The sequence below is a fragment of the Panthera onca genome, chromosome F2 (genome assembly GCF_046562875.1).
Source record: "Panthera onca isolate mPanOnc1 chromosome F2, mPanOnc1 haplotype 2, whole genome shotgun sequence".
NCBI lineage: Eukaryota > Metazoa > Chordata > Mammalia > Carnivora > Felidae > Panthera > Panthera onca.
Window position 1 is genome coordinate 72,907,101 of NC_138356.1, and position 15,379 is coordinate 72,922,479.

At 48.6% G+C, this 15,379-nt stretch overlaps 1 protein-coding gene and 1 long non-coding RNA gene across 4 annotated transcripts in view; one reads left to right on the forward strand and one right to left on the reverse strand.

Moving 5' to 3' along the window:
* Positions 1 to 15,379, reverse strand: part of ADCY8 (adenylate cyclase 8) — a 222,353-nt gene that overhangs the window by 125,157 nt on the left and 81,817 nt on the right. For all 3 annotated transcript variants that reach the window (XM_078441781.2, XM_078441783.2, XM_078441782.2), the window contains exons 3-4: positions 13,679 to 13,809; positions 1,225 to 1,336 (exon numbers count right to left, since the gene is read on the reverse strand). In XM_078441781.2, coding sequence (XP_078297907.1) covers positions 1,225 to 1,336; positions 13,679 to 13,809 — 243 coding nt within the window. The remainder of the gene's footprint in view (positions 1 to 1,224; positions 1,337 to 13,678; positions 13,810 to 15,379) is intronic.
* Positions 298 to 6,547, forward strand: LOC144615106 (uncharacterized). The gene is made up of 6 exons (XR_013553537.2): positions 298 to 603; positions 852 to 1,054; positions 1,179 to 1,302; positions 4,571 to 5,079; positions 5,571 to 5,692; positions 6,197 to 6,547. It is a non-coding gene; the product is annotated as an uncharacterized LOC144615106 (long non-coding RNA).

Here is a 15,379-nt window from a genome sequence, read left to right on the forward strand (position 1 = left end):
ACATGACTCGACAGTAATATCCACCTTCCCTGCCTTCCGCGCCTCGCGAATTGGTATACGATAAAACGTACTGTTTTGATATGGGGCACAGTGATGATGGCACATAGAGCAGCTACATCACTCTCAAAGCCACTGCACCTCATGTCTCTCTGTGCAACTCGTCTCTTCCGTCCACCTCTAGCTCCCGGCCACCACGCGTCTCTTTCCTGTCCCTATAATCTCGCCTTTTCTACGATGTCGTATAAACGCCTTTGTCCTGCCATCTGGGCTTTTGGGTCTATCTTCTTTCACTTGGCATATTGCTTTGCAGGCTCACTGATACTCCTGCGTGTCTCAGGGGTTGACTCCTTTTTGTTGCTGAACTGTATTCTATTGTATGTGTCTCCCCACTTTTAAGACTCGGTCCAAGAGTCGCCTTCTCCAGAAAGTCTTCTCTGACTCGGATGCAAGCACGAATGGCCCTCGTTGGAGGGAGGCAGCCTTAACTTCAGACACGCCGATGCTCTACAAATGAACTTCCAAGGGATGCATTTACCTTTGATTCTCTCAACAGCCCTGTGACATTGGCACTGATCTACACACTTGATGAAGAAGGAAATTAAGGTATTCCGGGGTGAACCCAAAGCCCACTCTTAAAATAGAGGGTGCGGATGGCAGTCTTCCCCAACTTGGGTGGCTTCGGGACTAGGAACCTGTGTTTTGATAGCAAATGTCTATCTCCCTTAGCCTGTTCTCTCGAGCCAGCTAGAAGATAAAGGTAGTGTCCTGTTGGCTAGAAAGAAAGCTGTTAGATCACGTCAAACAAAATGGGGGTCCAGCAGGTTCCTGGCTCCCAATAACAGTTATTTCAGATGGCTGGAGTTGGCCTGGGAAGCTGCAGGCAGCTATCCTTGCACGAACCAAACTGAGGAGGCACTGGATGGCACCTGGCCACACGCAGCAGGGACATGATGGGGAGCAGAAAACACATAAAAAGAGCTTTGGCTTCACTGTCGCTTCATCGGCTATCTCTCAGCTGGGAAAGTCAATCTGACGCACCTCCCATTCAAGATCTGTAAGTAATTAACCCCGGTTCCCAGGAGGTGGGAGGGTCAGGAGTCCGTGCCGGGGAAGAGGACGCGGAAGAGGAGGTCCCCGTGATGAAGCCTGAGTCTTTCTCTCCCTAATTCCACACGCAGCCCCTCACTCCCACAGAGGACCAGGAGGGAATTAAATTCAACTCACGTGGGCCAGTCGATCAAATCTGGCAAAGAGCTCGTTGAGCATCCTGACCAGCTCCTGGGCAGACAAGGTTGTGGAGAGGTTGGTAAATCCTTTAACATCTGCAAAAAGAATACTAGACAACAGGGAAGGGATGGGGCAGGGAGAAAGCACGTTAATATTTTAATCCGTCCTGGAAGATGTCAACCCCACCCAAATAAATCTACTGTGGTCTGAGATTCTAGCTTTCTCTGCCGGGGAGTCAGGAGGAATGTGTCGGTATTTCCCAAACATCTCAGCAGAGGGAGTCCACCCCGGGGGTTCAGCAAGGGCAAGGGGACAACGGCAAGCCCTTCTTCCTGTGCAGGGCTGCGGCGAACAGCCCAGGAGGGGATTTGTTACTAGGAACAGATCGATTTGTTGTGGAAAGCGAAACGAAGCTTTCTGGAGTACCTCTCTATTTTCCCAACCAACAACACGGCAGCTGCCATGAGCACAGAGTGAAACGGACACCCGGGACAAAAGAACAAAAGGTCCCATCATCTCCAGCAAACGGCATACCGAACATCGCAGGCAAGGAGAGGCAGGCAGTTTTCAAAAATTCTGAGAATAGGTGGCCAGAGCCAGGAGACCTCAGGCGGAAGAATTAATTACCTAAAAACTCTCACATTTACTAAGGATTTAAGTGAGACGAGGTCTTCTCTCTGCGTGTGGTTTGGCGTAAGGGGCGAGGAAAGGGAGGGAAGGGGGTAGTCCTTGAAAGCCTTCTGAAAGCAAGGCACCGTGGGAGCACTGCCTTGGTTCATCCATCCAGGCGCCCTGCAGGGACGGCATTATTCCCTCCATTAGGATGACAAGCAAACTGGGGCTCAGAGAGGCAAAGAGACCTCACAGTCTGCCCGGTAGCGCGGGGCTGAGTGGGGATGGTCCACCTGCACTGTAGGGCCCTGTCCTCCCTCAGCGACTCATGCAAAAGCAGAGGCACCTCTATGTGGAGAAAGAGGAAGCCTTGTGCACCGCTGGTGGGAATGCAAACCGGTGCAGCCGCTGCGGAAAACAGTACGGGGTCCTCAAAAAATTACAAAGGGAATTAGCATACGATCCAGGGATTCCACTGCTGTGTACCTTCCAGAATAAGAAAACGCTAATTTGAAAAAATATACGGCCCCTTCTGCTATTGCAGCGTTCTTGACAATAGGCCAACTATGGAAGCAGCCCAAGTGTCCATCAATAGGTGGTTGGATACAGAAGGTGTGGCATAGAAAGGCAACGGAATATTATTCAGACTTTAAAAATAACGAAATCTCGGGGCGCCTGGGTGGCTCAGTCGGTTAAGCGTCCAGTCGCGGCTCAGGTCATGATCTCACGGTTTGTGGGTTCGAGCCCCGCCTCGGGCTCCATGCTGACGGCGCGGAGCCTGGAGCCTGTTTCAGGTTCTGTGTCTTCCTCTTGCTCTCTGCCCCTCCCCTGCTCATGCTCTGTCTCTGTCTCTCTGTCTCTCTCTCAAAAATAATAAACGTAGGGGCGCCTGGGTGGCTCAGTCGGTTGGGCGTCCGACTTCAGCTCAGGTCATGATCTCGCGGTCTGTGAGTTCGAGCCCCGCGTCAGGCTCTGTGCTGACAGCTCAGAGCCTGGAGCCTGTTTCGGATTCTGTGTCTCCCTCTCTCTGACCCTCCCCTGTTCATGCTCTGTCTCTCCCTGTCTCAAAAATAAATAAAACGTTAAAAAAAAATTTAAAAAAAAATAATAAACATCAAAAATTCAAAAAAAAAATAATGAAATCTTGCCATTTGCAACAACATGAATAGACTAAGAGAGTATTATGCTAAGTGACGTTAAGTCAGTCAGGGAAAGACAAATACCGTACAGTTTTACTGCTATGAGGAGTATAAGAAAACAAAAAATGGGCAAAGGGAAGAGAGAGAGGGAGAGAGACAGAGAGAGAGAGAGAGAGACACACACAGAAACCAAAGAACAGACTCTTAATCATAGAAAACGAACTGCCGGTTACCGGAGGGGAGGTGGGTGGGGGATGGGTGAGATAGGGGTTGGGGATTAAGAGCACACTTATCATGATGGGCACTGGATAGTGTAGAGTTGCTGAATCACTGTGTTGCACACCTGAAACTTACACAACACGGTCTGTTAACTATACTGGCATTAAAATGAAAAAAAAAAAAAAAGAACCTGGGGCGCCTGGGTGGTTCAGTTGGTTGAGCGTCTGCTTGCAGCTCAGGCCGTGATCTTGACGTTCAAGATCGTGAGTTCGAGTCCTGCATCAGGCTTGCCTCTGCCAGCACACAGCCTGCCTCAGATCCTCTGTCTCCCTCTTTCTCTGCCCTCCCCCTCTCAAACATTACAAAAAAGAAAAAGAACAAGAGAACAGAAGAACAAAGAACAAAAAGAACACCTCTCAGATTTTATCATCTTTCAAGCTAGAATAGCATCTTAGCGGCCTGTCAAACTTTCAGGGGTGTTTCTTAAGTGGCATAAAATAATGGGCATCTTGCAATCACTGTAACTTAGTTTTAATGCAATAGGTTAATTAGCCAGAAAACATTGCGGAATGTTTGCTGACTTACGTTGGTTACCCCCGGGATTCAGTGGTTCTTAAATCTTTCTCCATTACAAACCCTTTTAAGAATCTGATGTAGGCTCTGGGGGTGCCTGGGTGGCTCAGTCGGTTAAGCGTCCGACTTCGGCTCAGGTCGTCATCTCGTGGTTCATGGGTTCGAGCCCCACGTCGGGCTCTGTGCTGACAGCTCAGAGCCTGGAGCCCGCTTCGGATTCTGTGTCTCCCTCTCTCTCTGCCCCTCCCCTGCTCGTGCTCTATCTCTCTCAGTCTCTCAGAAATAAATAAATGATTAAAAAATTAAAAAAAAAAAAGAATCTGATACAGGCTCTGAACTCCCTCTTCTAAAAGTGCCCAAGTATTCACAATTTTGCACTTTATTTCAAGGACACTTTCCCTGAGTGCATTCATGGATTCATCTGGAATCCTCAGGCCCCAGTTCTAAAAAAACCACTGGTTGAATTAATTATTCACTGCCTTAATTATTTTAGCAACGACTGTTACATTTCCCATGTGTCTGGCTACACACGGTGCTAGGAAGTCGGACTGAGTGATAATAAACAGGCCATGTGTGTCCTCAAGATGCTCAGAGTCTAGGGACCCCGGGGGACGCCTGAGCCGGTGGCTACTACTGAACTCTAAGTAGACTGTTTTTTCCTATACATACCTACTTAGGACAGAGCTCATTTTGTAAATTAGGCACGGGAAGATATTAACAACCATAGTAATAGCACAGAACAATTACAGCAATATACCGTAACAAGTTACGTGAATGCGGTCGCCCTCTTTCTCTCTCAGCACATCTTAGTGTCCTGTACCCCCTCCTCTTGTGAGGAGAGATGATAAAATGCCTACGTCACGTGATGAAGCAAGAGCAGTGATGCAGGTACAATGTCAGGCTACCGTTGACCTTCTGACATTAAGTCACCGGAGGAGCATCTACTTCCGGGCTCAGTTAACCGTGGCAAACGGAAACCGCAGGTAAGGGAGGGGACCTCTGTACTCTGGCGGAAGGACACTCTGGGGGGTGACCAGTCACAGGGGAATCGGCAGTCTCCCAAGGCATCAGAGTTTCGGCCAAGTTTTGCAGGCCCGTGGGACTTGCCGGAGGGCCAAGCGTGCAGAAGGGTGGACGGTCTGAGCAGAGGAATCAGCGCACGCTGGGGTCGGCTTGAAGTGTGGCAAATGGACGGCAGCTCGGCAAGAATTCAGGGGCAGCTCGTCAGCAGGTGGCACTGAGCAACGAGGTCGGGAAAAGAAGAGGGGGAGAGACCGCGTCCGAGTGAGAGATGGCTGGCAACAGGCTGGTAAGCCAAGTTGAAGAGCACGGACTTTGTCCTGAAAGTGACGGAAAGCTAGTGAAGGGTTTTAAACCTGGGGATGACGCCTTGAGATCTGTAACGTATAAAGCCTGCTCTGGAACAATCACTGCACAGCCGCTGTCCTGTATAGCGATCTGGTGGCACAGCATCTGACAAGTGCATGGGGCCAAGTGCACAGGACTGGAGTCTAGACAGATCAGAGTTCAGAGCCCAGCTCACCAGTTACGAATACCATGACCTTGGGTTACTACGTCCCAAGCTTCTCTAAGCCTTTGATTTGTGAACTGGAGATAAGTGGGTGGCAATTGCTTAGCACAGTGCCGGGTATACAGTAAGTGCTCCGTAAGCGCGTTAGCTCTTTCTACTATTTTACAAAAATGGACTGTGATTGCATGATTGCTTTTGAGAGACAGTGAGGGAAGAGAGGTAACAGAGCAGAAAGCGGGATCATTAATTAGATCATTTGCTACTTGTAGCTAAAGGAATTCCTAATTGTTGACATAAATACCACGAGAGCACCAGCGATTTGCAGAGTACCTACTGTGGATTTTAAATACTGTCCCAAGTTCCACAGGTGTTCCTCACAAAGATCGATGAGGTAGGATTTATTTTGACCATTTCCATTTGATAGATAAGGACACTGAGACCTGAGTAACCTGCCCAGACATGGAAAGCCAGGATTTGAACCAGGCAGCCTGGCTCCGAAATCTATACTTTTTTTTTTTTTTGAAGTTTATTTATTTATTTTGAGACAGAAAGGGAGAGAGAGAGAGGAGGGAAGGGGCAAAGAGAGAGGGAGAGAGACAGAGACCAGTGTGGGGCCTGAACCCACGAACCCACGAGATCGTGACCTGAGCCGAAGTCGGACGCTTCACCGACTGAGCCACCAAGGCGCCCCTGGAATCTATGCCCTTTATCACTGTAGTATGCCACCTTCAAAGTAAGGACAGTCACTGCCATGGCAGGTGGAAACAGAAGGGCCCATAGACGACCTAGTCCAACCCACTCAACAGAGTCATTCGCCCAAAACTATTAATATCTATGTCGAGAATGATCCATTCAATCATTCATTCATTCATCCATCCCGTCGTTCATCCAACAGCGAAGTAACTGAATGCCTACTTGTGCCAGGCAGTGGAATTATAGTGGTGAGCAGAAAGAACCATCACAACCCTTACAGAGCATGCAGCCTACTGACAGAAGAAATGGGATTTGCAGAGCTCAAAGGTCAAAACGGTTTCAGATGTGCTCAGTGATCCATTACCATCCAATTGCTGGTGGTTTTCTGAACACACTGTGCTTTATGCAACTGGGTCTGGACATGATGTACCTGCTCCCTGACATAGCTTCCCTCCCTGCTGCTGCCTATTAAACTCCTACTTGTCCTTCAAGAACCCACTCGTATGTTTAGATCCTGCTTTTTTAAAAGTTTATTTATTTATTTTGAGAGAGAGAGAGAGAGAGAGAGAGAGAGAGAGAGAGAATCCCAACCAGCCTCCCTGTTCAGGGTGGAGCCCGACACGGGGCTCGAACTCATGAACCATGAGATCACGACCTGAGCAGAAATCAAGAGGGGTGCCTGCGTGGCTCAGTCGGTTTAGCGTCCGACTTCGGCTCAGGTCATGATTTCGCGGTTCGTGAGCTTGAGCCCCGCGTCGGGCTCTGTGCTGACAGCTCGGACCCTGGAGCCGGCTTCGGATTCTGTGTCTTCCTCTCTCTCTGCCCCTTCCCTGCTCATGCTCTGTCTCTCTCTGTCTCTCAAAAAAAAAATGAATAAAGTTAAAAAAATTTAAAAAAAGAAATCAAGAGGTGGATGCTTCACCGACTGAGCCACCCAGACGCCCTGTAGATCTTGTTCTATAGATCTTGCTTTTACAGAAAATTCTTTAAGCACAGCCAGTCATTGTTTTTCCACCTCCCTCCCAGCCTGCGGTCCCCTCTGTCGTGGTGCTGAACACTTGATAACACAGTCACTTAGGACAGAGTGTGGTCCATCTACTAACTAAAAAAACAGGAAGAAAGTCACTTCTGTGTCCCAACTGCCTAGCACACAGTAGCCTCATGACATGCTTCCTGAATTGAATCAAAACAGAAATCTTTAGAATTAAATCTTTTTTTTTCTCTCAGAGTGTGGTCACGGCCACCACTGGCATCTCCTGGGAATCTGGTTAGAAATTCAGAATTTCAGGTCCCACCCCCCGACCCACTGGATCGGACTCTGCTTTAAAAGGAGCCCCTAGTGATTCGTGTGCACACGCAGGATGGGGGAGCACCTGTTTAAGTCATGGTTGTGCAGTGACAGTTTGCTGCGTAGAAGACGAGAAGCAGAAACCAGGGCCCCGATCTTCCCTGCATTTGCTCATTCTGCTATCCCCAAGTGGTGAGCTCAAGGTCAGGTCCTTTTTTTTTTTTTAATGTTTCTATTTATTTTTGTGACAGAGAGAGACAGAGCCTGAGCAGGGGAGGGGCAGAGAGAGGGGGACAGACAGAATCTCAAACAGGCTCCAGGCTCTGAGCTGTCTGCACAGAGCCCAACACGGGGCTCGAACTCACAAACCTCGAGATCGTGACCTGAGCTGAAGTCGTTCGCTTAACCGACTGAGCCACTCAGGCACCCCGGAGTATATTCATTTTAGAATGTACTGAAGAAGCCATGTTAATTTTCAAATCTAATTTGCTTAGATACGTTGTTTATTGGGCTAAAAGGAAGCGATGTTACCTAATAGTCACTCTGCAAATAGAGACCTCAAGAAAGCGTTAGCAAAGTTCGAAAGAATCGCTAGGAACGTGGGCTCTATGTAGACTCTTCTTCCTAACTGTGTGTCCTTGGGAAGCTTATTTAACCTCTCTGAGCTTCTATTTTCTTGATAATAAAGAAGAGATCACTGAAGCAATGATCTACCTACAAGGAGTAACTTCCGTTTATTTTTTTAAGTTTATTTATATATTTCGAGAGAGAGAGCACTAGCAGGGGAGGGGCAGAGGGAGAGGGAGAGAGAGAATCCCAAGCAGGCTCTCCTCACTGTCAGCATGGAGCCCGACAAGGGGCTCGATCCCACGAACTGTGAGATCATGACCAGAGCTGAAATCAAGAATAGGATGCTTCATCGACTGAGCCACCCAGGCAACCCTAGGTAACTTAAAAAAAATATATACGTATTTATTTTTGAGAAAGAGGGAGTAGGGGAGCTATGGAGAGAGAGTGGGGGACAGAGGATCTGAAGTAGGCTCTGTGCTGACAGCAGAGAGCCCGACTCGGGGCTCGAACTCAGGAGCTGTGAGATCACCACCTGAGCTGAAGTTGGATGCCGAACCGACTGAGCCACACCTGTGCGCCTCCCCCTCCCGCCCCCCTCCTCCAGTTAACTTTTAAATCACAGCATCGTCTTCAATAAGTGGAGGGTATGCACTTCTGGGGAATCAGAGAGTACTTAATAGACTGCCATGCAGACAGGTCCTAAAAGCCAACGGGTTCTCTGGACGCATTCAATTGCATTTCGCTTGTGCGTGAAACTCTGGTCTACGTGGTACGTGTCGTGGCTGCACACGTGGATAGGGCCGGCTGGGAATAACAGCCAACCCAGAAATTGGGGAGGCTGAGTAAGCCTGTAAAATTGAGGGTCTTCCGATCCCTGATGAAGGCTCACTGAACTGTACACGGGGAAAGGCAAAGACAAATTTGTCTCCTGAGTGGATCCAAACAAGTCAGACGGTTAACCGACTTCACATAGCAAATATGCCAGTTTGTATGGTGTGGGGCTGGGCAAGAGGAAGGTGAAGGGAGCTTTGGGAGAGAAGCTAACTGTCCACCACATCCACGTTCCCCTGTCGCTAGAAAGGCCGCCGAGCCCCAGACTGTGTTCTCCTCTTGTGTCTGCGTGGGGCCACGCGATCGGTCTCAACAGTAGAATCTACCCTTCTCCCTCCGAGAGCTGAGTACCGAAAACGCCGAGGCCCAGGGGAGGGCCTTTGTCCCCGAGTCACCCACTGACCAGGAGTGTGAGCAGTGAGCACACAGTATTACCCTAACTAACGTAAGCGTCTTAAATATACGGGAGAAAATAAGAGAAATAAAAGGAATTGGGCACCAAGCGGCTGGGTGTGGCTCCAGAGGGATGCTGCTGGAATCTCAGATGCACAGGGCTGAAATCAACAGGAGAATCCAAAGTTTCTGTCCATTTCAAACAGTTCAGTTTTTGGAAACTGAGGTCCTCAAAGATGAAATGATGCACCCAAAGTCTAGCAGGGGATGTGGCTCAGAGAATGCATTCTGGAATGAGAAGCCTAGTCCCCTGGCTCTCAGTCCCCTGAGCACGGTAAGGGCACCTCTTACCATAACCTATACCCACCTATTCGCGTCTACATACGCGACAGGAGACAAAGGATTGTATGGAACACAATCAAGGATTAGACGTTTACAGCAGACCGTTTTCAGGGAAGGGTCACCAAACAACCACAGCAGTAAAAGCAACAGAGAAGAAAGAATGAGCAGAGGTGGGTTGCCCTGAAGAGCCAGACGGGATTGGAAATAATTTAGAAAATGCTCCCCACACCACAGCAGGTGCTCTGGGTGCTGGGGAACAGGGCAGAGCAGTATGTACTTTTCTCACCTCTGATCTTATTTTAGTCTCCAGCAGCCCTGCAGCGGGCCGGAGGGGCCCCTCCTTCTCTCCCAGAGTTCACCCTCCCAGTTCCAGGGGGAGGCTCTGGGCATCCCCCACCCCCGGCCTCCGTGAGGGCAGGAGAGCCCCCAGTGTGCCAGCAGGCGTCCGCAGACTCTTCTGTTAGAAGCAGCTCCTTTGCCTGGGGCTGAGGCCACTGAGAAGCACAGGGAAGCAAACCCAATTCTAATTTGGTGCCGTCTATACTTTTGCAAGAGGGTCTCCAGTGCAAGAAGTCCGTTTAATGATTTAAAATAAATGGGTTAGGGGAGCCTGGGTGGCTCAGTCGGTTAAGCATCTGACTTCGGCGCAGGTCATGATCTCAGGTCCATGAGTTCGAGCCCTGCATCAGGCTCTGCACTGACAGCTCAGAGCCTGGAGCCTGCTTCAGATTCTGTGTCTCCTTCTCTCTGCCCCTCCCCTGCTCATGTTCTGTCTCACTCTCTCTCTCTCTCTCAAAAATAAATAAAGATTAAACAAAATTAAAAAAAATAAATAGGTGGAGTGGGGAGGGCAGAAGTCACCTTAGCTGTTCCCGACTAAGGGAAGCACTGGAAACTGATCGATGCAGAAAAGAACACCAAACGCATCGTTTATTGAGCTTATGGCTCCTGAATAAGTTGGTGTGGCTGTGCAGGCTTGTTTATTTTTTTCCTTTTTTTCTTTACTAAAAGTAATTTGTCTCCTTCCCCCTCCCCCTGCCTTCTTCATGGTGACAGGCACTTGCATAATATTCTTTTCCTATTTTTAGATGTATATATATCATATAACATATATTATCATATTCTATGCCATATATCATGTATCATATCATATATCGTATCCTATACATAATGATAACCGATTATCAGTATCAAATAATATAATAATCACATACATATGATATATGTTACATATTATATACAGATACAGATATAGATAGACAGATCTCACTGTTCAGCCTTCACTTGTACGAATCCTTTGGCTGGGGATTCCTTTCTTTGATATTTTTCACTAAGCTGGCTCAATTTCAAATAAGGTAAATAAGAATCATGTCTTTTAGGAAGGTTTCTCTTATCACCCCCATCCCCTTCCCCTCCCCCTAGCTCTTCCTCTTTATATGATCCATTAACAGCCTTTACTTACTTTAAAAATAGAATCCTACACTGTATTATAATTATAGGCACCTCCCTGAACCTGTTGTCCACAACTGGCATCGATGAGTTCTCATTATCGACGGGACTAATCTGTACATCTGGGGAGTATCTTTTATGGGAGTTGCTATTTGACAAAAGGCTGCTTTACAGACCCAGGCACCTACACCAGTGGAGCTCTAGTCTTGGACAAAATCCTGAGAATGACCTCTATTGAGACGCCCGCTGTGTTAGAATCATGATCGCTGTCGGACTTCCTTTCAAAATTTTTTTTAATCTTTATTTTTGAGAGAGAGAGAGAGGGAGTAGGGGAGGGGCAGAGAGAGAGGGAGACACAGAACCTGAAGCAGGCTCCAGGCTCTGAGCTGTCAGCACAGAGCCCAACGTGGGGCTTGAACTCACACACCTGAGATCATGCCCTGAGCCGAAGTCGGACGCTTAACCGACGGAGCCACCCAGGCGCCCCTGTTGGACTTCTTTTCAAATGCGTGTCCCAGCATGCCAGGTGAATGCCCAGAGATGCTGGTTAGAAGGAAAAGCTGTTTCTCCCTCAGACCAAGGTCAGGATGAAAGGAGCTAAGAGGGTACATTGGTCACTCTTAGAGCTGTTTAGCATATAGAATGTTCTCCTATGTTTGGGTATGTTTGCCCTCTGATATTTAGCGGGAGGGAGGTATAATTCTATTGTACAAGATGCCCATGTCAGGTATCTGCTTTCCAGGCACTTCTGGTGAGTGTCTGGGTTAAGCCAATCAGACACATCTTCCCCAGGCTCTAACTTGCAATGCAAAGAGGCAGGGGGAACGGGGAGTGGAGGCAGGGCAAAGGCCACCACATCCAGATCCCGGGGGCTGCAGGAGGATTCCAAGAGGTGGCAGCTGTGTTGGGGAGGGTGAGGGAGTTGGTAGCGCAAGCAGTGGATTCTTCAGGGACAGTGGAGGCAGCATCCTCACTGGCCTAGTGCTCTGCTGTGATTCTGGCTCTGCTCTGGCTTCGCTCTGCCTCATTTGCTGAGCCTGCCTCTCCATCCTTCCCCAATTATTCTATGAGCCACTAGACAGCCTTTTAACAGATTTGGATCTGTTGTTTTTGCTTATAATTAGGACATATGTCTAAAACCATCTACAGATGCCTAATGCTCTACTGTATGCTTACCTCTATTCTACGCCTTGTATATAACTTCACTCACATTATGTACATAAACCCCTGCAAGGTGGCTATTAAAATGCCCATTTTATAGGGAATGGTCCTGAGATTCAAGTATGTAAACTGTCCGAGGTTTTACACAAGGAAGAAGTAGAACTGGATGGATGGATGGATGGATGGATGGATGAAGGGATGGATGGGGGAAGGATGGGTGGGTGCAAGGGTGGGTAGATGGATGGGTGGGCAAGTGCATGGATGGATGGATGGATGGATGGATGGATGGATAGGTGAGTGGATGGGTGGATGGATGGATAGTTGGGTAAGTGGATGGATGGATGGATAGGTGAGTGGATGGGTGGGTGGATGGATGGATGGATGGATAGGTGAATGGATGAGTGGATGGGTGGATGGTTGGGTAAGTAGGTGAGTGGATGGAAGGAAGGAAGGAAGGAAGGAAGGAAGGAAGGAAGGAAGGAAGGAAGGATGGATGGACGGATGGATGGATAGGTGAATGGATGGGTGGGTGGATGGATGGATGGATGGACGAAGGGATGGATGGGTGGAAGGGTGGGTGGGTGCAAGGGTGGGTAGATGGATGAGTGGGCAAGTGGATGGACAGACGGACGGATGGATGGATAGGTGAATGGATGGGTGGATGGATGGATGAAGGGATGGATGGGTGGAAGGGTGGGTGGGTGCAAGGGCGGGTAGAAGGATGGGTGGGCAAGTGGATGGATGATGGATGGATGGATAGGTGAATGGATGTGTGGATGGATGGATAGTTGGGTAAGTGGATGGATGGATGGATGGATGGATGGATGGATGGATAGGTGAATGGGTGGGTGGATGGGTAGATGGTTGGGTAAGCAGGTGGATGGGTGGATGGATGGATGGATGGATGGGTGGGTGGATGGATAGGTGAATGGATGGGTGGATGGATGGATACTGGGTAAGTGGGTGGATGGATGGATGGATGGATGGATAGGTGAATGGATGGGTGGATGGATGGATAGTTGGGTAAGTGGATGGATGGATAGGTGGATGGATGGATGGATGGATGGATGGATGGATGGATAGGGGAATGGATGAGTGAATGGGTAGATGGTTGGGTAAGCAGGTGGATGGATGGATGGATGGATGGATGGATGGATAGTTGGATGGATGGATGGATGGATAGTTGAATGGATGGGTGGATGGATGGATGGATGGATGGATAGGTGAATGGATGGGTGGATGGATGGATGGTTGGCCACAAATATGTTTGCAAAAAAAAAAAACAACTGAGCTGTAATCCATTTTACATTGTTTTAAAAAAAGTTATAAGAAGGAGACGAATGTGATCACCCCTGAAGTCTCTAGGTTGCATTTGGAATTATTTTTTTAATCATAATGTAAAAGGCTTTTGCTTTTCCACTCGAAATGTGAAGGCAGGCAAGCCGACAGAATTGTATTTCTCTGACATTCTTCTCGAGCCTCAATTTGGAAATGAACTCTATGATGAATAATCACTGGTTAATGAATTAATCAGCAAAATGTAGAAAGGCACTGGCATTCAGCCAGACAGAAGTCATGGCAGTCTGACGAGAGCAGCCAGTGACACACAGATCAAGTGCAGAGCAGGGGTCAGGGCACTGTCTTTCTCACCTGACATTCTCATAGCGGTGGATGTAGATCCGATGGAATTGGTGCTGCAGGTGCTCGTCTTCAACATTGGTCATGTCATTGATCATTTCCAGGACGACAAACCGGGGAAGCACAGACAGCACGAGCCGCTCCTGGAACACAACAAAGCAAAGGAGACGGATAGTCTCGTCAGGCCGCCCAGCAAGTCTGAGATGGGTGCATGCACCAGGTAGAAGTCGTGGGGCTCTTGGCTGACCTTCTGGAGGAATTGCTAACTTCACACCATCCTTGAACATGACAAGTATCTACTGAGTACGTGTTATTTGCCAGGCACTGTGCAGGATGTTGGGTAGACGGTGGTGATCCAAGGGGGTGTGGAGCTTATAGGGATCCGATCATTAAACATCACCCACTCAAATGCACCCATACACATTCACAAAATGCGGCGAGTGCCATGCGAGAACAGGTCATGGCCACAGAGAGCGGCGGTTGATGACACGATTCAAATCAGGTTAGGAAGGACCTTTTGGAGGACCTGATACTTAAACTGAAATCTGAAAGATTGGAATGAGCCAGCCCTGTGTAGTGCAAGAAGAAGAGAGGTCCAGGGAGAGGAAACAGCAGGTGTAAATGTTAAAAAAAAAAAAAAAAAAGCAATGGTGTGGCTGGAGGGTGGTGACAGAGGGGTGGGGTGACAGATGATGAGGTTGCAGGGGTAGCCACGTCTCCCATGCTTGTGTAAGACGTTGTGGCACTTAATTCCATCTACAACTGGAGGCCACTGTGAATTTACATTTTAAAAGATCACCCTGGCTGTGGTTCGGAAAACGAAATGTGACGAGGGTGCCCAGGGTAGAGGCAGAGAGACCAGGTGGGGAAGCTGCTCAGTGGTCCAGGTGAGAGGTGACGCTGAGACCAGACCTCGAGGCCTGGCAGCTGCGATGGGAGGAGCAAAAGAGGGTGTGACCACGGGGAGGGCCAGGCTCCGAGTCTCCCTGATGGGGACAACGTGCTACGATTAATGAAATGGGGGACAAAACCAGGGTTAGGAGGTACTGCCTCTTTATCAAGAGGACAGAAACGAGACACACACGGCCTGAGAGCAGGGACCTAACACTTGACAGAAGAATGTTCTTCTGTTGCAATCAACATGGTAGATAAAAAAAAAAAAAACAACAACTGATTCACCGGCCACAAGAACCAAATCCTAAAAAGACGTGTGCTGTGGGGACCAGGCAGGGATCTGGCTTCTTTGCTCTACAGTTTGCTGCGATGTGGAGCTGAGCTTAAGACAGGTGAATTCCCAACACTGAAGTTTCTCGTATCTTTATAGTTATTTATGGCTCTTAAGGATTTTCACCATCCATTTGCAAAACGCCAACACTAAGCAGGGACAAATTATCACTGGCCTTGCGTGGATGGAGTCCAGGAGAGATTAAATTACTCGCATGGCCTGCACAGTGACCAAGTGGCAGCGGAGGTGGGAAAGCCCTGGGTTTTGAGGGTGACTGGAGTCTGGACCTTGTCTTCATGGCCGATAGTCACGTAGCATTCGGCGAGCTCTACGTTCTCTGTGCTTTAGTTCCCTAATTTGGCAAACGGCAATAAAATCATCTACTTCCCACGGTTGCTGCGAAAATTCAATGAAATAAAACATGAGATGGGCCTGGCATGAATCCTCTCTCTCCCCTCTGCTCTACTTAACTCGGCTCCCATGCAAGG